At 44.0% G+C, this 23,893-nt stretch overlaps 1 protein-coding gene across 1 annotated transcript in view; it reads left to right on the top strand.

Annotated features, from left to right (window-relative positions):
- The first annotated feature begins 5,001 nt into the window (after nt 1-5,001).
- The window catches only part of LOC123777649 (putative adhesion G protein-coupled receptor E4P), a 43,021-nt gene continuing 24,129 nt past the window's right edge, over nt 5,002-23,893 (top strand). The window contains exons 1-5 of the mRNA XM_045774420.2: nt 5,002-5,036; nt 10,850-10,938; nt 15,120-15,170; nt 17,101-17,220; nt 21,782-21,931. Coding sequence (XP_045630376.2) covers nt 10,908-10,938; nt 15,120-15,170; nt 17,101-17,220; nt 21,782-21,931 — 352 coding nt within the window. The 5' untranslated portion in view covers nt 5,002-5,036; nt 10,850-10,907. The remainder of the gene's footprint in view (nt 5,037-10,849; nt 10,939-15,119; nt 15,171-17,100; nt 17,221-21,781; nt 21,932-23,893) is intronic.

The raw sequence follows: 23,893 nt of genomic DNA, 5'->3' as shown, positions 1-23,893 counted from the left end.
TTTTTGTGTATGGTGTGAGATAGTGGTCAAGTTTCATTCTTTTGCATGTAGCTGTCCAATTTTCCCAGCACCATTTATTGAAGAGACTGTCTTTTTCCCACCGGATGTTTTTTCCTGCTTTATCAAATATTAGTTGCCCAAAGAGCCGAGGGTCCATTTCTGGGCTCTCTATTCTGTTCCATTGGTCTATGTGTCTGTTTTTGTTAGAATGGCAAAAATAGACAAGGCAAGAGACAACAATTGTTGGAGAGGATGTGGAGAAAGGGGATCCCTCCTACATTGTTGGTGGGAATGCAAGTTGGTACAGCCACTCTGGAAAACAGTATGGAGGTCCCTTAAAAAGTTAAAAATTGAGCTACCCTATGATCCAGCCATTGCTCTACTGGGTGTTTACCCCAAAGATACAGACGTAGTGAAGAGAATGGCCATATGCACCCCAATGTTCATAGCAGCGTTGTCCACAATAGCCAAATCGTGGAAGGAGCCAAGATGCCCTTCAACAGATGACTGGATTAAGAAGTTGTGGTCCATATATACAATGGAATATTACTCAGCTATCAGAAAGAACGAGTTCTCAACATTTGCTACAACATGGACGGCACTGGAGGAGATAATGCTAAGTGAAATAAGTCAAGCAGAGAAAGACAACTATCATAATTTCTCTCATCTATGGAACATAAGAACTAGGATGATCGGTAGGGGAAGAAAGGGATAAAGAAAGGGGGGGTAATCAGAAGGGGGAATGAAACATGAGAGACTATGGACTATGAGAAACAAACTGAGGGCTACAGAGGGGAGGGGGGTGGGGGAATGGGATAGACCGGTGATGGGTAGTAAGGAGGGCACGTATTGCATGGTGCACTGGGTGTTATACACAACTAATGAATCATCGAGCCTTACATCGGAAACCGGGGATGTACTGTATGGTGACTAACATAATATAATAAAAAATCATTAAAAAAAATAAAATAAAATAAAAAAATAAAAAAATAGGGGCACCTGGGTGGTTCAGTCACTTGAGCGTTGGACTCTTGGTTTCTGCTCAGGTTGTGATCTCAGGGTTTCGAGATCGAGCCCTGCATTGCGCTTTGCACTCAGGGTGGTCTGCTAGAGATTCTCTTCTTCTCCCTCTGCCCCTCCCCCCTTCATGTTCTCTCTCTCCAGTAAATAAATAAAATATTTAAAATAAAAAAAAAATACCAGTGGTTAAATGACAGGCAAAAGAGGAAGTGATGTTTGTGTTTGTTTCAAGTGCACACGTCGGTAAAGGGTGATGTTTCCTTCTTCTCTTGAAATGTGGTTTCCTCTTGCATGACAGTTAAGAAGAAAGGCTTGGTTTCTGGTTAGAATGGGTAGAGCCAGTGTAAGTGCCAGGGTGTGTTTGGGTGGCAGCTTGGTGAGAAGCAGCTTGGCTCAGCCAAAGGAATTAAATGAAGAGGGTTTAACAAAGAGACTATTTATACAGGTGTGTGGAAGTAAAGGGGGTCTGAACCCAATTCTAGTGTGTGAGTGAGGTTTTTTCCTCGCCACCAAGTGAGACTCCAATGCCAGCTGGGTGCTCTACAATTCAATTCTGTTGTAATACTATCTACCTGGAGTGGCACCATGTCAGATTCCATAGGTGAAATGGCTCAGTTCCACAAGACTGCCCCCACCCCACCTCTGAAGCCAGAAAAGCCCAGGTGGTCACAATTTCCCCCTTGGAGTTTGATTAATTTGCTAGAGTGGCTCATAGAACTCAGAGAAGCATTGCACTTACTAGATTACTGGTTCGTTATGAAAGGATAGAACTCAGGAGCAGCCTGATGGAAGAGATTCACAGGGCAAAGTGTGGGGAAGGGGCGTGGGGCATCCCTGCCCTCTGCGGGTGCACCACCCTCCCCAAATCTCCACATGTTCACCAACTTAGGTGCTCCCTGTACCCCATCCTTTTGGGTTTTTACACAGGCATGTTTGATCAAATCATTGCCCATTGGTGACTGAATGCCATCTCAACCCCTTTTCCCTCCCAGGAAGTCAGGGGGTAGAACTGAAAGTTCCAACTCTCCGTTTTTGTTTGGTTCCTCCTGGCAACCAGCCCCCATCCTTAGGAGCTTTCCAAAAGTTACCTCATTAACATAGTTAATAGTTCACCAGTTGTGGTGAAAAGGGGCTGGTTACCCATTTCAGTGTCTTATGATACTGTCCTTCAATGTCACAAGAGACCAAATACTATAACAAAAGATGCTCCCATTGCTCTCACTGCTCAGGAAATTCCAAGGGTTTTAGGAGCTCTGTGCCACAAGCAGGATGAATGCCAAATATATAGTTCTTATTATAAATAACAATATCACAGCAGAGCTAATGGAAACCAAGAAAGGTTGGGGAGAGGAGAGGGAGGGAGTAGCAACAGGGGGTAACTCTTATCAGTCCTAGTCTTAAAGGGGCAAGGGAATGGAACAGGTATAGGAACCTGGAAAATGCCTTAGCCTATGACAGAAGAATCTAATCACTGCCCAAATGTGCAGTGCCTGCAGGGAAGGAGGAGCTTAGAAAATGAATATCCCCATCTCTCTCTCCTCCAGCTTTATTCCTTCCTTCCACAGCTACTATTGGTCAAAAAAGGTTGGAAGGCAGAGCACAAGAGAAGCCTGATAATGCAGTCCATACAGGACAACCTCCCAGTGCACACAGCAGGATGGAGAAGGATGGAAAACAGATTCTTTCACAGTCACCCAAAATGAATTGCTATGAGCTTGTTAAAGTTTGAGAAGCAGCCATACGCTATTGAACTGCTCCTTAGATTGGGCATTTGCTTCCTTGGATTGTGGAACCCTAACCCTAACCCTAACTGACTGGGATTCTCTTATGGTGACAGTCTACTGCTCCATCAAGGAGAGGTGAGATAAACAAGTAGGGATTAAAGAAGAAGATCATCAATGGATTCTTCCTTCTGATGGCACCTGCTTTTGTTATTTCTCAGCTTGTTCACTGTCTCAAGGACCACTCTACTGTCTATTTGTGCACCTCTCTGGGGCTTTGCATTCAGACTCTCCAAGAGAGAAACAAGCTGAATGGATTGGCCAGTCAGCATCCAATATGGAGAAGTACTCTAAGGTAGATTTCTCTGCTTGGGCCACCTCATAGATTGTTGGTGCCAAATGACCAAACCATGGTCCCATCAATTGTGGTTAGAAGGGGAAGTCACATGGTACCATGCCTGACAACATGTGTGTAAAGATCGGCTTTCAGTCCACTTTGTGGTGTGTATCAGTTAGCCTTAGCTGTGTAACAAACCACTCCCGAATTTCATTTGCTTAAGATAACAACTATATTATTTTGTTCATGATTTTGTGGGTTGGTTAGACATTGCTTCTGGTCTAGTCCAGCCTGGATGGTCTCTGGTGAGCTCTTTCATGCATTTGTGGACAGTTGGTGGGTCAGCTGGTTGCTGGATGATCTAGCATAGTCTCACTCCTCATCTGGAAGGTTGGCAACCAGAGTGGTGGATTGTTGATTGGTGAGCCTTGGCTCTCTTCCACATGGCCTCTCATCCTCCAGTAGACTAGCTTGGGCTCATTCACATGATGACCTTGGGGGCTCAAGTTCAGGAAAAGAGGGCAAGCCCCAATATGCAAGCACTTTTCAAATCTCTGTTTCCATCCTGTTAGCTGTCGTTCCAGTGGCCAAAGCCAGCCACACAGTCAAGTCTAGAGTCAGCATGGGAAGACTACACACCAAGATGGGGGAATTCTTGCATCTGTTTGTGCAAATATTCTGTCACTTGCAGAATACTTGTGGGCACATGAAATGCTCAAAATTTCAGGGACGTCTCTTGGATTCAGGATTTCAGTTTAACATTCAGACACTTTTCACTTCAGCTCAGCTGACAGTGATAGGCCTACACCCTCTTTCATTTGTCATTCAGAAGCAACATTTTGAGTATCACGTGAGCAAATATTTTGAGTCTTACATGGAGGGGCTAACTGCCTGCACACCATATCTAAGTGATTATTTGAATATTTTATTGCACTGGCTCTAATTAATTTATAAAATAAATGGGACACCAAAAAAGGAAAATATTTATGTTAGGGATAATAAAGCTATGCCTCATAAATGCAACAAAACCGAGATAAGGATTAAATCACTAGGGGTGTATTTGGACTTGATAAACTAGGGTTTTGGGGGGAGGAGCCGTATTTGTGCTGGCTCTTTCAGAGATTCTTCTAATATGAGCAAGAAGAAAATTTCGGGACACCAGGCTAATGGAACAAATGAAGAATTTCAACAGCCAAGTAGATGAGTGTAATTATGTTGGGTGACCCTATCTCAAAGTCCAAGAATGTGGATATGTTGTTTTCTCAAGACGGTAAACTGAGAAGTGATACCTTTATAGGGAACTGGGTGATACATAGAAACACTAGCACAGTGGGATACGCTCTCTCACAGTCTGGCCTTCAACTTTCTTTCTAAGAAGTTCACCAACTAAAGGAGCCTGCCCAATGTTGGATCCATTTTCTTTCTTTTTTTTTTTTTTAAGATTTTATTTTTATTTATTTATTTGACAGAGACAGCCAGCGAGAGAGGGAACACAAGCAGGGGGAGTGGGAGAGGAAGAAGCAGGCTCCCAGCGGAAGAGCCTGATGTGGGGCTCGATCCCAGAAGGCCAGGATCACGCCCTGAGCCGAAGGCAGACAGACGCCCAATGACTGCGCCACCCAGGCGCCCCGGATCCATTTTCTTGATGTAGAAAGAAGTTGGCGGCACTCTCCGTTAAGGGATTTTCTGCACTGAACACCGTCGGCATTTCCAAATTCACTCTTTGAGGCACTTTAATGTGATCCACCCTAATGTAATGCACTAAGTAGCCCAAATGAAAAGAGAACTAAGGGACCCTGCATTTTGCAAACTGCCCAATCAACACCCTAAGTCTTCTCATGCACTCACAAGACTCCTTGAGAAAGTGGAGCTCAAGATAAGAAGTGATGTACTTCCTTCTTTGTTAGCTTTGAGAAGCTACTGAACTGGGCACGAAGCAAGAACTTTTCATCTTGTGGGTAAGAACGGATTAGTGTCTTTCAAGAGAAAATAGAAAATGTTTCATGTGTGATGCTGGGTCTAGAAAAATGTCTGATACTGTAACAATGTTCAAGGGGACCTCCTTTTATGTCCTGTGGCTTTGTTTTTGAAAGCTGCTCTATGGGCATCATTTACAGCTTCTGCTTGGGCAATGTGGGTATTATGTGGTGCAGAACACACTGAAATGCTTTGGTATTCTTGACAGAGATGGTGAATTGTGTATTAAGGAGCTTAAGGTGAATTAAAGTACAGGCATACCTTGTTTTACTGTACTTCACAGATACTGCATTTCTTTCTCTCTTCCTTTTTTTTTTTTTTTTAACAAATTGAAGGTTTACATCAAGCAAGTCTACTGGCACTATTTGTCTGACAACATTTGCTCACTTCATGTCTCTGTGTCACATTTTGGTTATTCTTGTGATATTTCAAACTTTTCATTATTATTATATTTGGTGATTTGTGATCAGTGATATGACTCTGAAATCTCAGATGATGGTTAGCATTTTTCAGTAATGAAGCAACTTTTCATTAAAGGATGTACATTTTCTTTAGACATAAGGCTATTGCATACCTAGTACATTACAGTATAATGTAAACATATTTTTTATATGCACTAGGAAACCAAAATATTTATGTGATTCGCTATATTGAGGGAGTCTGGAACCAACCCTGCAATATCTCTGAGGTGTGTCTGTAATAAAGTTTCAAGAAACAGAGTCTGAAGCAAATGTAGCATAGAACCAATTTGCTATTAAAAATGAAGAAAACAAGACCTAGAAAGAGAATAGGTTTACCAAGGTTGCACGGTGAATTGACAAGCTTTGTCATACACCACACGCCTCACCCTCATGATAAACACATCAGCACAGTTCACTGTCAAAGGATTGTATATTTTGGCCAAAGTGACCTACTGTCCAGGTCAGGGTTTTTCCAGCTGCTGTGACCCGCTGGTGGGGGAGCAGGGTCATGAAACCAACTTGATGGGTAATAACTAGTATTTGAAAATAAATTAAAGGGACTACAGTCATAAAATATCAAATGCAGCATACAGATTTGTGAAACTTGGTTGAGTTCTCTCTCTCTCTCTCTCTCGGATGTAAAATGTATTTCTTACAGTGGGTCACCCTCAAAAATCTGGCCAAGGCAGCATTGCTAGATATGTAATGAAAGCCAGACACAGAAAGACAAATACTGTATGATCTCGCTTATATGTGGGACTACAGTGCTCAAATTCATAGAAGCAGAGGGTAGAATGGGGGCTGCCAGGGGTTAGGGGAAATGGGAAGTGATGGTCAAAGGGTATGAAGCTTTGGTTACGCAAGATAAGTAAGTTCTGGAGATGTACGATACAACACGAAGCCCATAGCTAATCCTACTGTAATTGTATACTTCAAATTTGCTGAGAGGATAGATCTTATGTTAGATATTCTTACTGCACACATACACAACTAACCACAGAGGGGCAGGAGGAAACTTTGGGAGGTGATAAATATCTTTATGGCCTTGATGGTGGTGATGGTTTCATGGTGTGTACTTATGTCCAAACTCATAGAGTGGTACACATTGAATATATACAGCTTTTTACATGCCCATCATACCTCACTTTACAAAGCTAAAAGACCAAATCAGCATTGCTAGAGGTCTCGGCAGTTCTGAAAAACATCATCACCTCTTTCATAAAAAACATGGAGCACTGGGTGTTACACGCAAATAATGTATCATGGAACACTACATCAAAAACTAAGGATGTACTGTATGGTGACTAACATAACATAATAATTATTAAAAAAAAAAAAGAGAAAAAAAATACTCACTTTAGTTAAACCAGTTTCCAAACAGGCCTCTGAAAAAAATCATCCTCACCTAGACACAATTTCTTTTTCTTTTTTTAATTTTTCAAGTAATGTCTATACCCAACATGGGGCTTTAACTCACTACCCTGAGATCAAGGGTCACATATGCTACCTACTGAGCCCTGGACACAATCTCTTTGCAGTATATTCTGTAATAGGTTTTCGGAAGGGAAGAGAACCAAGAATCAAAACAGGGAAACGGATGTTGAAAGAAGGGAGTGCATCCAGGAAGTGATCAAGCATAAGTTCTCGAAGATGCCCACGTACAGATTTTGACTTGCAATTAGGTGGTATTGTCCATTGCAGAGACTGCAAGCTGGTGGCTCAGTGGTTCTGCATTTGGGGAAAAAGTGGAATTGAATATCTCTAGATGGAGCCCAGGGTTTTCAGTTCTCCACAGTCTTCCTTGCTTCCCCAAAATGGCCTTGCTTATTCTTGACATGTTTTGCACCCGTGAGGCAGTGGGGCTTAGGATCATGGTGCAAGGGTTATACGCAGGCTTTGGACTCAGCCTGACTTTTCCAGTCTTAGCTTTGCCTTTTGCTAGCAGCGTCACCTGGAGCAAGTGATAGAATCTCTTTGAGTCTCAATTTCATCCTCTGAAAAGTGGGAAGATACTTTTCGATCTACATTATAAGGCAGTTGTGAGCTTTCAATGAAACAATAGTGTCAAAGCACTTAGTAAGGGACTTGGCCCACCACAGAAAATCCATGAATGTTTTTTGGAAGTGAGAATAGAAGGTTAAGAGAAGTATCTGTGCAAAATTTGATTTACATGCTAGAAGCCAATACATAACGTGTGACTAGCCTGTTCAGGCCATTGGGACTAAGATTTTTCTGGGATGGGCCTTTTCAGGCCACTGCTTTGTTTTGGGGGGAGCTTCACAGAACCCTGTTAATTCTCAACACCACTTGATAATGGATCGGTCAGTCCTTAACACACAAAGTCATGCTATAACTAGAGTCAGGAAAGGCATGGGAGACCTCCATGGCCACAGTTGTCATCATCATCACTGTTATCACTGTAACCACCATCTCCACCATCACTACCACCATCATGACCACTATCACCATCACCACCATCCCCACTGCCACCATCGCTATCACTGCCATCACCATCACCTCCACCACCACCATCATCATCGCCACCACCACCATCACCACCATCACTATAACCATCATCACCACCACCACCATCCCCACCATCTCTATCATCAGTATAACCACCACCACCACCACCACCATCATCACCACCACCACCACCATCACCACCATCCCCACCATTTCCATCATCAGTATAACCACCACCACCATCACCTCCACCACCATCACCACCACTGCCATCACTACCATCATAATTACCATCACTACCACCATTACCACTATCACATCACCACCACCATCATCATAACCACCATCATCATCATCACCATAAGCACTACCATCATCAAGATTATGATATTATCACATCCACCATCATCACCACTATCACTGTCATCACCAAAACCACTCCCTCCACTCCCACTACCATTTATACTATTTTCACCATTACTGTCATCACCATCATTGCTGTCACTTCCACCTTCACCATCACCATCACGTCCACCACCACCACCATCATCATATTCTGTCCCCATAACAGTTAACTTTATCCAGCCCTGTCACATGCCAGGGAGGTGCCACATGCTATGAAAGGTCATCTTCACCGCATCGACACAACATTATTAGGAAGTATATGCTCTTTCTTAGAGCCATTTTGCAGATGAGAAAACAGGCCCAGAGACAAAGTCACCACCTCGGAGTGATTGGACTAGTAGTACCTGCCGATCTGTAATCCAAACTCGGGTTTTCCTGGGCACTGAGTTATGTTCTCATCTAACGGCCTATGGCCAACAGCTAGCCGTGGGTGACGTGTTGAGAGAATTGCCCCACAGGCAGACCCCTAAAGATTCCAAACTCAGAGATCAAAGCAGAACCTACGTATGAAAGTAGGGGCAGGGAGAAGGGAAGGACCTGCCAAGAGAATCCATTTTTCAGCCATTTAGTTTCATCTTCTGTGAAAATACTTCACTATTGTTATTATTTTCTTATTGCTAAAGTAATGTATAAAATGTAGAGCTAGTTAAGTAAAAGGAAATTTAAATCACTCACAATGCCATTCCGTTAACATTTATAGAAACTCCTTTACACGTGAGATCACATATTTTGCTCTTTTACCTGCTTTTATCCCCATGCTAGATGACAATCACCTTCCATGTCATGTCGGAGCCTCCTACATGATTTTTATTGATAATATCTAATTATTTGCATTACACATCTTTAAAGGCTGCCTCTCTTACATCTTATGTAAGAAAGCATTTTATCTTTAAATGCTCCCACTTACATTTTATGAAACTGTTTTCTTCAAATTCTGTAGCTATATCTTCCTCATTGGTGCCTTTGTCTTCACTGGCCCCACATCTGATGGTTTAACAGATTTGCAGGGCAGGTAGTCTTTGCTAACGTGCACTGGAGGTTTTATCCTGAGGACAGTGCTCATGGCATTACCTGAGGACAGTGCTTTTTACATTTCAAAATGATATTCACAGAGCAAACACTAACAGCTTAGAGTCTTCTTTGAAAGTCTCATTTTTGTGACGTGCAGCACTTCCATTTTTTTCTCCAAGAAAGGACTTGAATATAAAATATCTTCACTTGCTTCAAAATTCAAATGACACCAAAAGGTGAAATGTGAAAAAGTCTCCTTGCTCCTGCTTCCCAGTGGCTCAGTTTTCAAAGGCAACCAACAGGTGTTACGAGTTCCTTAGGTGGCTTCCAGGAAAATTTTATGCAAATGCAAAATCATAATTTGTATATACATGCATATGCATTTATATGTTGTGCTTAGGCATGTATGACCTTGTGCAGGTGTAAGTACACACATACATAACTGTATAGAGAATAGCTTACATTTGTGCCTAGTTTCCCTGTTGTGTAAATATATTATAAATGTATGTATGCGTGTTTCTAATTGTGTATAGTGTGCTAACGTCTTCCTTATCATCTACCCATCTTTCACAAATGCTGGCGTACATGCTTCTGCCCCTTGGGATCTATCCATCCACTTAATGAACAATATATCTTTAAGATAACCCCCCCTTTTTTATTGTGGAACTTCTCAATCATACACGAATATAGTGACAATGGCCTCAGAAATCCCATAGACACTTTACCCGGTTTTAGTAATCAATGATCAATACCTGCCCAAACTTGGATCAAATGTATTCCCTCTTGCTCCCCAAACCATTCCCTCACTTCAATTATTTTGACATAAATTCTACATATCATATGATTTTGCCTGCAAAATTTTAGTATATCTCTCCAAAATATCAGGACTCTGTGTATAACTACTTTATCATTCCTACAGTTTCCTCTGGAGCAACTGTCTGAGTTGACAGATAAGGAAACGGAGGTTGAAGTATCATATTCATGAGAATGAACACCATTCTTTAATGCTGTCACATTGCCAGGCTTCAAACATGTTTAAAAAATTCTGTTTGATTTGCTATCCAGTAAGACATGGCAGTTGGTTGATGTATTTCTAAGTCTTCTAAAATCTAGATCTCCCCTATGTTTCTCATCTCTTAAATTTTTTGAGAAGGGTGAAGAAATTGGATAGTATGTCCTGTGGAATTCCTTACAGTCTGAATCTTGCTGGTTGCACCAGACTGGGGGTTTCAGTTCCAGCAGGATATATGTTCCACGTTTGATGGGTTGTAATCGTGTTTCCTATGATCCGCTTTCCTTTGATCATCCTTCCCTTGAGATCATTTCCCAGAAGTGGACTTGTCGGGTCAAAAGATGGGCAGAAATTAAAGGGTTTTGAGAAGCATCGGCCACCTGCCCTCCGAAGTCTGTGACCATCCGAAATTGACTTTCATGGGGCTTATTCATTCCAGACATCCTTGCCACATCCTGCTTGAGAGCGCTTCTTGTCGCTCCTGGTATCTCAGTGCAATGGGAAGCAGGTGCCTGCCCCTGCTCTCAGGTGAGTCCAACAAAGAATTCTCTCTTCTGCCCATGACGCCAGCATCCTAGGTTGGGTTGCTCCCCCCGGTTTGGCACTTTGTACAGAAATGACTGTGTGCACCAGTCCTATTTAGAAACTCTCACGCTGAGTCTCTTAGCTGCTCTCCCCAAGCAGACCTGAGACAAAGACTTGGATGTAAGTAGTTTATTTGGGAAGGGATCCCAGGAGGCACAAGGGAGGGAGTGGAGGATGCCAGACTGGGAAGAGACAAGAGCAGATGGGTGTGTGTTAACAAGGAGTTACCCTGTGGGTAAGTGGTACTCAATCCTGTTGGGGCATCTCCAGGAGGGAACACCTTACATGCCTTAGCAGGGCAAGGAGGCTGGGCTATTTACCGGCGGTCCTCATCCCTTGCTGCTAGAGAGCCACTCCAGCATAACTCCCAAATATTTTAGGCTTGCCCCCCACAGGCTGCAGAAAATGCCCTCTTACAGGGAGACAGTTATTTGCATGCACAGGAACCCCCTCTGGGGAAGGCAAGAGGGGACACTTCAAGGGTCTGCTACACTGATCAACCACCACCCAGAGGGTCCGCGTCTGGAGTACTGTAGCTTATCCAGCCAATGACCTGGATCTACCCACTCTTCTGCTCTGGAATTTTGGGTCTTCAAGGTAATACAAAAATATCACAGGAGGACTCAAATACAGTTTAAGGTAGGTTTGTTAAGGAGATCGTATGAGCAAGCATGTGACGTCCAATGCTCTATGTCAGGGACGGGCAAACTTTTTCTATAAAGGGCCAGATAAGGACTGTTCTCAGTTCTGTAGGCATTTGGTCTCTCTCTGAACTCACCAGCTCTGCACGGCCACGTAAGAGCAGCCCCAGGCGTTCCTCAGACGGACGGGCATCTCTGTGTTCCAAAAAAACTTGATTTATAGACATAGGAATTTGAGCTTCGTATCATTTTCATGTGCCATGAAATCTTGACTGTTTTTAGCCATGTAAGAACTGTGAAAACCATTCTTGGCTCACAGGCCATATAAAAACAAACATTGGTCTGGATTTGGCCTGAGGGCCCTAGTTTGCTGACCCTCGCCCCATAGGAATCAAATACTTCTTTTTGTGGAGAAGGCATTCACAGGGAAAGTACGGATGTTTGAGCATCATTTGACTTACAGAAATGGCCATGTCATAGGATTCAGCCCAATATCATGAATCCTTCTAAAGGTGATGTTTTTGTCAGTTCCCATGATACAGAGCACAGTAAATACTACAGAGGGCATAGGAAGAGCAGGTGTTGACCTTGTCCCGGGGACTTGTCCTGGTCTGTGATAATCCAAATGGGCCATAGGCAGATTTCTTACTCCTCCCTCTTCTGTGTGATACAAATCCCAATTACCTCGATTTTACTTGTCATACTTAAACCATCTGGGGGCTAGTGTTAGCTGTGAAAGTGGATGCCTCCAGATTTTTCTAAAAAAGATTTTATTTGGGACACCTGTGTGGCTCAGTCGGTTAAGTGTCTGCCTTCGGCTCAGCTCATGATCTCAAGGGTCCTGGGATTAAGTGCCACATCCGGCTCCTTGCTCAGCAGGAAGCCCGCTTCTCCCTCTGCCTGCCACTGCCTTGGGCTCAAGTCATGATCCCAGGGTCCTGGGATTGACCCCACAGAGCAGAGAGCCTGTTTCTCCCTCTCCCTCTGCCTGCCACTCCCCCTCCTTGTGCTTGCTCTCTCTCTCTCTTTCTGTCAAATGAATAAATCTAAAAACTTATAAATAAACAAAAAATAAAACATTTTATTTATTTGAGGGAGAGAGAGAGAGTGCTTGCACGTGTGAGTAATGGGGAGCGGGTAGGGGTAGAGGGGGCGGGAGAGGGAGAGAGAATCTGAAGCCTACTCCGTGCTGAGGCCTTATGGGGCTCCATCTCACAGCCAGGGGATTATGATCTGAGCGGAAACCAAGAGCCCAATGCTCAACCGACTAAGCCACGTAAGTGCCTGTAGATGCCTCCAGATTTTAGCAAAGGATCCCAGCACAACCTGGTTGCAATGAAAGGGATGCAGGAAAATCCATTTTTCAAGTGCCTGGTTATTTGCCACCTATGTACCTTGAGGAAGTGATGCTAGGAAATATGTGGGAAAGTTTTCTGCATTTCTGATTTCATCCCCAACTTTAATATAAAGCTTCATTTAAAAATGTGGGAGATATTTTTAGATCATTCTCAAAATGGACCATGCCCCAAACATACTCATGCATTCCAAATCTGCCATAGTCCTGGACTCCGGGGATTCTTATGGTCTGTGCTATTCAGATCCCCTCTTACTCCAGAGAAACACAAGTTATTAGGGGTCAGACCTGTGCTGTGCAGGACCACAGCCGCTGGTCATGTGTGGCTCCTGAGCGCTTAAAATGAGGCCAGCCCAAGTGGAGATTACCAGCACATGCAAAATGCAAAATTCGTTTCAAAGACTATTTTACACAGAGAAAGGATCGTAAAATACTATATGAATAATTTGTCATATGAATGCAGGTTGAAATGATCACCTCTTGGCTCTGTTGGGTTAAATATGATGAAATTAATTTCACCTGTTTTTCTTTGCCTTTAAAAAATGTGGCTACTAGAAATTTTAAAAGGACCTATGTGGCTTGCACTATGTCTCCATCAGACAGTGTGGGGTAGAGGTCTGGATAGGTCCAGATGGACCACTGCATATGGAAAGGAGGCTGGCACTTGGCCTCTTGGTACTAGATTTGGAGAAAAAGCTTCCTGAGCCACTGGTTTTTCAGAAATCGGGACACACAGCTTGTGATATTGTGATTTATAATAAGAAATGCATATTTGGGCTTTGTCCCCAGTTCAGGCACAGAGCTTTTCTTCTTTATTTTTTTTAAAGATTTTATTTATTTATTTGACACAGAGAGAGAGACAGCCAGCGAGAGAGGGAACACAAACAGGGGGAGTGGGAGAGGAAGAAGCAGGCTCCCAGCAAAGCAGGGAGCTCGATGCGGGTCTTGATCCCAGCACCCCGGAATCACACCCTGAGCCGAAGGCAGACGCCCAACAACTGAGCCACCCAAGCGCCCCCCCTTTTTAAGAAAGATTTTATTTATTAGAGAGAGAGAGCATGAGCAGGGTGAAGGGCAGAGGGAGAAGCAGACTCCCCACTGAGCAGGGAGCCCAGTACAGGGCTGGATCCCAGGACCCCATCCCAGGACCCCAACCCACGACCCCTGGGAACCAAGACCTGAGCCAAAGGCAGGCGCTTACCCAACTGAGCCACCCAGGGGGTACCGAGCCCTTAAAATCTTTGGCATTTCCCCATTTCCCGAGGGCAGAGTGATAAAGGTGTCTTCTGTTATGGTAATGAGGTGATTTGGGAAACTCACGGCGGGGGCGGGGTGGGGGGAACACTAGGGGCGGGGCTGGGGAGGAGCCAATCATGTGATTCGAAGGTTGGCCCTTTCAGCCCCACCCCCTGATTTCAAGAGAAGGGAGAGCTGCTGGAGAACAAATCCTTGGCCAAGGGTCAAAGATCTAATCAACCCTGGCTGTGTGAGGTGGCCTCCTGAAGCCGGGAGAGTCTGGGCTGCTGGGGCTGGTGAAGCTGGAGGTCTGGGGAGAGTGGCCACCCAGAGAGGGCATGGAGGTTCTGCGCGCTACCCCTGTACCTTGCCCCATACCTCACCTCCCTCAGGTGTTCCCAAGTGATGCCTTCCCCTAATAAACCAGCAATCTAGTACTTGAAATGTTTCTCTGGCGTCCTGAGTTGCTCTAGCTAATTAATGCAACTCAAGGAGGTGGTGATAACCTAGGCTTTCCATGGCTTTTAAGAAGGGGGGCAGGCTTGTGGGAGCGAGCCCTTAAACTGTGGGATCTGATAGTCTCTGGGTAGGTGGTGTTGGAATTGAGTTGAAAGGTAGGACACCCAGCTGGTGTCAGAGCACTGATTCTTGGTGTGGGGAACACCCTGCCCCCCCCCCCCCACATTGAAATTGGGTGCAGACCCTCCTACGGCTGCAACCAGATGAACCTGGCGTGTTCAGTAGTATATAATACCCTCTGTAACTCGTGTTTGTAGCCTGCCTGGAAGGGCCTGCAGTGAAGTTAGCACACACATGCCCGGGCAGTGGGAGACGAAGTCCCTAACCCCTGTGGGCTTCAGCCAAGCTGAACTGTCCCCCTCTCTCTGTGCCAGGTCTCAGTGTCCTGCTGGTTCTGTCGGGATCAGACGCCAAGAATTCTGGAGGTGAGTTTACTCATTACCAAATGCCAGGGAAAGGCAATTAGGATCAGCAATCTGCCTTGAGGGGAGGGAAGGGGCCCTTTTCAAGGGAGACAAGAGAAATCTCTGCCTCCTTCTGCCTTTTCCTTGCAGCTTCCAAGAACCGCTAACCCCTTCTCCATCATCACTGGCACTTAGGCAGCTCTTGCTTTGCACCAGGCTCCATGCTAAGTCTACACACATCCTTTTCGGTCCCAACATTTCTCCAAAGAAGGTCTGGACAGTATCCTCATTTGACCAACAGCCCTCTAGGGAAGTCGCTGGCTCAAGGTGGTACAGCTGGTGGACGGTGGACCTGTGTCTTTCCCAGAGCCTGTGTCTAAGTCATGGCAGGAGATACTTTGATTTTTACCCCATGTCTTGGGTCGGGTTCCCCCACCTGAAGCACACCCTGAGAAAAGAACCTGAGAGCAAGTCCTTTATCCTGGAGGTGATCCTGGGAAGTACCAGCTGGGAGTGGGAAATTACCCAGGAAGGTGAGGAGCCATAAGGATCCATTGTCAATCAGATTACAAGCAGGGAGGTGGGGAGGACGTAGTAAGGAGCATGCCCCCCAGCATCCCGGCCTGATTCCCCTCCAAGGGCAAGGAAGCTGTTATCTTCTCGTTTACCTTCTTAAACTTGTGGTAAAATATACATAACATAAAATTCACCATTGTCATCATTTCTAAATGCACAGCTCAGGGGCATCAAGTACCTTCCCATTATTGTGTAAACATCACCACCATCCGCCTCCAGAATGTTTTTTTCCTCTTGCCAGACTGACATTCCCCCATGAAACAGCAATTCCCCATTTCCCCTCCCACCAGCCCCAGGATCTTCCAAGCACTTTCTGTCTTTAGGAATTTGACTCCTCCAGTGGCCTCCTCCAGTGGCATCAAACAGTAGTTGTCCTTTTGTGACTGCTTTATTTACATATCGTAATGTCTTCAGACACTATGGAAGCAGGTGTTGAAATTTCCTTCTTTCTTAAAGCTAATATTCCATTGTATGGGTGGACCACATTGTGTTTATTCATCTGTCAGTGGACACTTGGGGTGTTTCCACCTTTTGGCTACTATGAATAATGCTATTAGGAACATGGGTGTGCAACTATCTCTTCAAAATCCTGCTTTCAATTCTTTGGGCTATACACCTAAAAGTGGTATACGGTATTTCTAATAAAAAAATTGTTAAGACTTGCCAAACTGTTTTCCACAATCATTTTACATGCCTACCAGCAGTGCATAGGGTTACAGTTCCTCCACGTCTTGCCAATACTTGTTTTCTTTTTTTTTTCTGATGATAAAAAAGCCTTTTTTTTTTTTTAACACGCTGACTCATGTCAGTCATTGATTGAGTGAATTGCTCCATGGCTAGCTAGCCCACCATGTGGTGAGCTCAGAGGACTCTGGTGGCCAGAGAAAACCCTCAGGGAAAGACACACAGGTGCTGACAGTTGGAAGTTCTACTGTTAAGCGGAAGCGGAGTTGGTGGCACAGGCTGGATGTGGGTGGGGCAGGCACGCAAGCATCTGTGTTCAGCAGGGGGAGGGGTGCATGGTGGAGGGGAACAGAGCTATTCCCAAAAGGATATTCTTCTGACTACAGCATCTGGGACATCGTGGGGGAATGAAGCATGAGAGACTATGGACTCTGAGAAACAAACTTGAGGACCTCAGAGGGGAGGGGGGTGGGGGAATGGGACAGACTGGTGATGGGTAGTAAGGAGGGCACGTATTGCATGGTGCACTGGGTGTTATACGCAGCTAATGAATCATCGAACTTTACATCGGAAACCAGGGATGTACTGTATGGTGAATAACATAATATAATAAAAATATTATTATGAAAAATAAAAAAAAATTTCTTGAATGAATGAGTAAATTAATGAAAGGATCTTGTGTTCTCTGCAGCTTTCTGTCCCATGTGCCCTGAAAATGCCAGCTGCTCCAACAGCACCCACTGTGCGTGTAAAGATGGATTTCAGTCTCCGTCTGGGAGCAGGTATATCGAGCCCCATGAGAAATGTGAAGGTAGGGACTCCTCCAGGACATCCTGAAACCTGGAATGGGGTGGGGGCATGTGTGGGGCACTAGTGAGGCAAAGACGTGGTTGTACTTCAAGATAGAACATGTCCGAGCTGTCTCAGTGCCCTTTGAGAAGTCCCTGTCCCTTGTGTCCCCCTCGTTCTTTCTGAAGCTGGTTTGATGTCTTTCTTTAGAGCAAGGTAGAGTTCCCAGGACCCTTGAAGTTTCAAGCATCAGTTTTTGTTGGTCTGTCTCAGAATCCCACAAGAGTGGGGACCATGTCTATTTGGTTCATTACTGTAAGCTGAGGACAGAGAACGTGTCACATAACAGAGGCCCAATAACAATGTGTTGTCCAAGAGAACAAATGAATAACTTACTATCTTGACACTCAGTATCTTCCATGATCTGGCCCCAACCCAGATCTTGACACTCAGTATCTTCCATGATCTGGCCCCAACCCAGATCTTGACACTCAGTATCTTCCATGATCTGGCCCCAACCCAGATCTTGACACTCAGTATCTTCCATGATCTGGCCCCAACCCAGATCTTGACACTCAGTATCTTCCATGATCTGGCCCCAACCCAGATCTTGACACTCAGTATCTTCCATGATCTGGCCCCAACCCAGATCTTGACACTCAGTATCTTCCATGATCTGGCCCCAACCCAGATCTTGACACTCAGTATCTTCCATGATCTGGCCCCAACCCAGATCTTGACACTCAGTATCTTCCATGATCTGGCCCCAACCCAGATCTTGACACTCAGTATCTTCCATGATCTGGCCCCAACCCAGATCTTGACACTCAGTATCTTCCATGATCTGGCCCCAACCCAGATCTTGACACTCAGTATCTTCCATGATCTGGCCCCAACCCAGATCTTGACACTCAGTATCTTCCATGATCTGGCCCCAACCCAGATCTTGACACTCAGTATCTTCCATGATCTGGCCCCAACCCAGATCTTGACACTCAGTATCTTCCATGATCTGGCCCCAACCCAGATCTTGACACTCAGTATCTTCCATGATCTGGCCCCAACCCAGATCTTGACACTCAGTATCTTCCATGATCTGAGTATTCCAACTCAGATTCCGGTGTCCCTTTTCACTACTCCTTTCTGCTCCAGCCAAAATCCTTGTCCATTTCCACAAATTCTAAAGGTCCATTTGACTGCCAAAGAGAAAAACCACTCCTGAATATCTGATTGGTGGAGTTGTGTAGATTCGGAAGGCAAAGAGGACCATGGTGAACTACTGAGGATTTATTTTATTTTATCATGGCAAAATATAGATAACGTAAAATTGACGTTTAACCATTTTTTGTGTGCAGCCCAGTGGCATCCAGCACACTCACACTGTTGTGCAACCATCCCCGCCACCTATCTCCAGGACTTTTTCTATCTTAAAAAACTGAAACTCTGTCCCCACTAAACATTAACTCCCCATTCTCCCTCCCCCGGCCCCTGGCTTCCACCATCTACTCTCTCTCTCTCTCTCTCTCTCTCTGTTAATTTGACTCCTCTAGAGACCTCCTATAAGTGGAATCATACAACATTGGATGTATCTATTTTTAAAACTTTTTAAAAGAGCTTGGGGAATTCTCTGTTACCCCTTCACCCAATTCCCCTAAGGTTCACCAACAGCATGGCCATACTACAATGATGAAAACTAGGGAATTAATATTGGTATAAAGATGTTAAACAAGCAACACACTTTTTTTAAACAGTTTCATGAGTTTTTTTCCCCAATGTCCCCCTCCCTTTTTTTTTTTTTCTCCTTCAAGAACCATTTCAGGGTCCCGTTTAGTTGCCATGCTCCTGAGTTGACAATCTGTGATGGACCCTTAGTCTTTTCTTGTTTTCTGTGACTTAGACATCTTTGATAGGACACCAGAGATACCCTTTTGCACTTTGCTTTTTTCACGGAACAGTATTTCCTATAAATTATTCCAAACCACGTAGAGATCTTCCCCACTCTTTTATATAGCTGTGTGGATGAACCATAGTTATTCAACCTTCTTCTGCAGAGGGACATTTTACTTGAATACTTAGGCTCTTTCCAGTATTTGTGGGAGATGTGTCTTTAGAGTAGACTCCTGGAGGTGAGGTGCCTTTGTTAAAAGGTAAATCCATATGTAGCTTGATTAGCTCTCCCAAATTTAATTCCAGAAATGTTGTACCAATTGACATTCCCACCAGCAATGCATGAAAGCACCAGTCTTCCCCACAGTCTTGCCTACAGAATACGTTGTCAGAACACATTGTCAGTCTACTAGGTGAGAAATGGTTTATCAGTAGATTTTTCATGATCTTATCTAATTATGAACAATTTTTTTAAGTAATCTGTACACCCAACATGGGGCTTGAACTCAGGACCCTGAGATCAAGAGTTGCGTGTTCCCCTGACTAAGCCAGCCAGACATCCTTTTTTTTTTTTTTAAAGATTTTATTTATTTATGTGACAGAGAGACAGCCAGCGAGAGAGGGAACACAGCAGGGGGAGTGGGAGAGGAAGAAGCAGGCTCATAGCGGAGGAGCCCGATGTGGGACTCGATCCCGGTATGCCCGGATCACGCCCTGAGCCGAAGGCAGACGCTTTAACGACTGCGCTACCCAGGCGCCCCGCCAGCCAGACATCCTTAATTATGAACAATTTTGAACATTTTATATTAGAGAATCATTTTTATATCTTCTTTCTGAATTGTCTGTTCATGTCTTTTCCCGATTTTCTTTTTGAGCATTTGTTTCTTTTTCTCCCCATTTTAAATTTTTTTATATGTTAGAGATTTTGGTCCCTTGTTAGTAGTATACATTGAGAATATTTTCTCTCTGTTTGTTAGTTGTCTTTAGACTTTGCTTGTATTTTTTTTTTAGCCATGCAACTAATTAAAAAAAAATTTTATGTGGGCAAATTTATCAAGGTGCTTAAGTCATCATTGAAATGTTTTCCTTGGAGCGCTTGGGTGGCTCATCAGCCTGACTTTTGATTTTGGCTCAGGTTGTGATCTTGGGGTCATGAGATCGAGCCCCACCCTGGGCTCTATGCTGGGGCATGGAGCCAGCTTGGGATTCTCTCTCTCCCTCTCCATTGGCCCCTACCCTTCCTGTGCTCTCTAAAAAATAAAAATAAAATGTTTTTCCCTACACTGAGTTCAAAGAATTCACCTCTGTTTAATTCAAGTACTTGTATGGCTCCATTTTTATATTTAGATCTCTGATCTATGTAGAGTTTATTCTTTTTTTTATTATGTTCAATTAGCCAACATATAGTACATCATTGGTTTTTGATGTAGTGTTCAACGATTCATTACTGTAGAGTTTATTCTTAAGAATTGTGTGAGATCTGGGTCTCATTTTATCTTATTAAAAAAATCCATCCTGAACCAGGATAAAGGCGAACCCCATTCTAGAGAAGGGAATTGTGCAGAAGTGTAATGTGCATTTGTTATACTGCTTGAGACTATTTGGTTCTGCTGCAGAAGAAAGAAAATCCAATGGGATATATGAAATGTATAAGATGTGTTAAAATAGGTAAGTCATTGGTGGGTAGAGCATGTGTGTGTTAAACATAGAATGGAATGGAGAGACCAACAGTAATATTCATGAAGCAATTAATATACACAAGGCACCTAGGTGCTAAATGCTCATGACAAATAAATGAGAGGCATTTAATGCCCAAGACACACAATATAAACAAAATATACACAAGCAGTTCATATTTATGAGGTCTTAATTCAGTCACTCATTGGTGATAACCATTCTGGCCCATATAACCCTCTACCCAAAACACAGACCCATAGCCTGATATAACCCATAGACTAATAGGCAAATTGCAACTATTGGTTAAATGTACTCGTCCAACAGAGAGAATAAGTGTGAGTCATTGGCTCAGGGCAACTTCTGTCTGTGGGTTCCTTTGCTTGAACCTCAACTCTGGTCCACCAGAGAGATGTGGCAGATAGGTGTAGAACACATGAATATTGCACATGCCAGGACTTAGATGGTGGGAGCCTTTTGCCTCACTTGTACCATTTCCTAAGGGTATATGAACTTGCCCTATCTCTTTCCTTGCTACTTGCTATGTGTTTTAAATTGATTAAACAAACCATGTGATCCAAATACTGAAAGAACCATTTGTCCTAACTTCAGTGGTTTGACATACCACCATCATCATACTCTAAGGCTCCATATGTACTTGGGTCTAATTCTGGACTTTTAGTCTATTTCACTAGCCTCAATTCATATGCCAGCACTCATTTTATTGAGGCTTTGAAGTGCGTTTCAGTGTCTAATAAGATGAGTCCACACTGCAGAGTTTTTCTGGCTATTCTTACATGATTGTATCCACCGTTTTACTCCTTAAAGTCTGGCTAGATGTTTTTCACTAGGATTGTATTGGGTTTATAAATTAACTGGAGGAGAACTATCACTATGATATTGAGTCATCTTATCCAAGAACAGATGCTTATGAATGATGGTGGGTACTCAAGACTCCCTGTGCAAGGGAAGATGGTCTAGTTTGATGAGAATGAAAAATGATGTTTTCTCTTGATTTGCAGATATTGATGAGTGTAAGACTGGGCTGGCAAAGTGCAAAAAGGAATCATACTGCAGAAATAAAATTGGAAGTTACTACTGCAGCTGTTTCTCAAATCGTTTCTTCAACTGGCTGGCTAGCTTCATTAAATCAGATCGTGAAGCGTGTTATGGTAAGGATTTCCAAATGCTCTCCACCATGAAAAAGGAGGTAGGGGGAGACTTTGAGAGCTTCATTGATTCCAGGAGAGGATAAGAGAGCAAAGATCTGTCCAGGCCCTTGTCCTGCATCCTACTATTGTCCCCGGTAATCTATTTCCCAGAAGGCACCACCCAAGCCCCCAGCACCAATCACTGTCTTTATGTGGCTGCCTTGCAAGAGTAGGCCTCCTGTCTGGGTTTCATTCCCGGGCTTCCAAAATGACATCTCAGATTTTCTGCTGGACTTCCCGACTTGTTTCTCCCTCTCTCACTTTAAATTCAGTTTCTACATCTATTTATCTGTCTATATACTAAACCCTATGAGTTCACACTGCTACCTCAGATTCCCATCCAACACCAGGGCTCCTTCTTACCTTCCTTCTGTCCTTATTTGTGGCTGCTTCTGTGACACTGAGAACCTGGCTCCCAAAGACCACAGCACGTTTACCTATTTGCTCACTCCTAGTATAATTCCATGTTTTGAGTTCAGTAGATTGGACTTAACTTCTGGCTCTACAACTTATCCGCTGACTTTTGGGTAATGACCCAGCTTCTATATGCCTCACCTGTAAGTGGGAATAATAATAGCATCTACCGTGTGAGTTACGTATTGCTGCATAACGAATTACCCTAATGGTAGTGGCTTAAAACAACAATATTGTCTCAGTCTCTGTAGGTCAGGAATCTAGGTGTAACTTCCCTGCATCCTCTGCTCCAGGGTTTCTCACAGCTTCAGTCAAAGTGTTGGGTGGGTCTGCTTCCAAGCTCGCTCACGTGGTTGCTGGCAGGACTCAGTTCTTTCAAAGCTACTGGACTGAAGGCCTCAGTTCCTCTCTGGTGGTTGGTGAGAGGCTACCCTCAATTCTTAGATATGTCAGCCTCTCCAGCTTGCTCTGTTGTAGCGAGCACACGAGAATAGCCAGAAAAAGGGTGTGAAAAACATATAGAAGTTGTAGTCTTTTAAAACCCAGTCTCGGCAGTGACATCCTATCACTTTTGTTGTGTTCTATTCATTAGCAGTGAGTCACTGGGTCCAGTCAGGGGGAGGAGGGTTCCAAGTGGCAGGGACACTGAGAGTCACTTCAGAAACCTACTTACCTCATGGACTGGGTGGAACAGAGTCTCCCCAAATTCACATCGATCTGGAACCTGGGAATACGATCTTATTTGGTAAGAAAGTCTTTGCAGAGCTACTAAGATCAAGAGGAGGTCATACCAGATGAGGGTAGGCCCTCAATCCAATATGATTAGTGTCCTTTTAAGAAGAGGGGAGTTGGGTTTAGGGACACACACACACATATACAGAGGGACATGCAAGGACTGACGAAGAGGCTGGGGTTCTGCTGCCACCAGCCAAGGGACACCAAAGATTGCCTACAACCACCAGAAGCTCAGAGAAGCAAAGAAGGATCTTCCTTAGAGCCTTCAGAGGGAGGGTGGCCCTGCCAATAACCTTGATTTTGGACTTTTAGCCTCCAGAACCATGAGAAAATAAATGTCTATTGTTTCAAAGCAACCCAGTTTGTTGTAGTTTGCTATAGCAGCCTTAGGAATCTCATACACCTCACCTACCCATTTTGATTATTAAGCTGTGTAAAATATTCAGTACAGTGCCAGGCACCTCGGAAGGCTCAATAAATATTAGCTATTAAGTTACATAACCCCGTTCTAGAATCTTCTGTGTTTCTTTACATGAGATAGTGTGTATTAAGGCACTTTTTATGTCATGTTGTGTAGACAACTGCAGGTATTATTACTGCTTTTGTATTATTATTATTTTTTAAAGATTTTATTTATTTGACAGAGAGACAGCGAGAGAGGAAACACAAGCAAGGGGGAGTATGAGAGGGAGAAGCAGGCTTCCCGCTGAGCAGGGAGCCTGATGCGGGGCTCGATCCCAGGACTCCGGGATCATGACCTGAGCCGAAGGCCAA

Source organism: Ursus americanus, chromosome 14 (genome assembly GCF_024610735.1).
Source record: "Ursus americanus isolate L20-20 chromosome 14, mUrsAme1.1.p, whole genome shotgun sequence".
NCBI classification, from domain to species: Eukaryota; Metazoa; Chordata; class Mammalia; order Carnivora; family Ursidae; genus Ursus; species Ursus americanus.
Note: the sequence above shows the minus strand (reverse complement) of the source record. Positions and strands in the feature narration are given on the sequence as shown.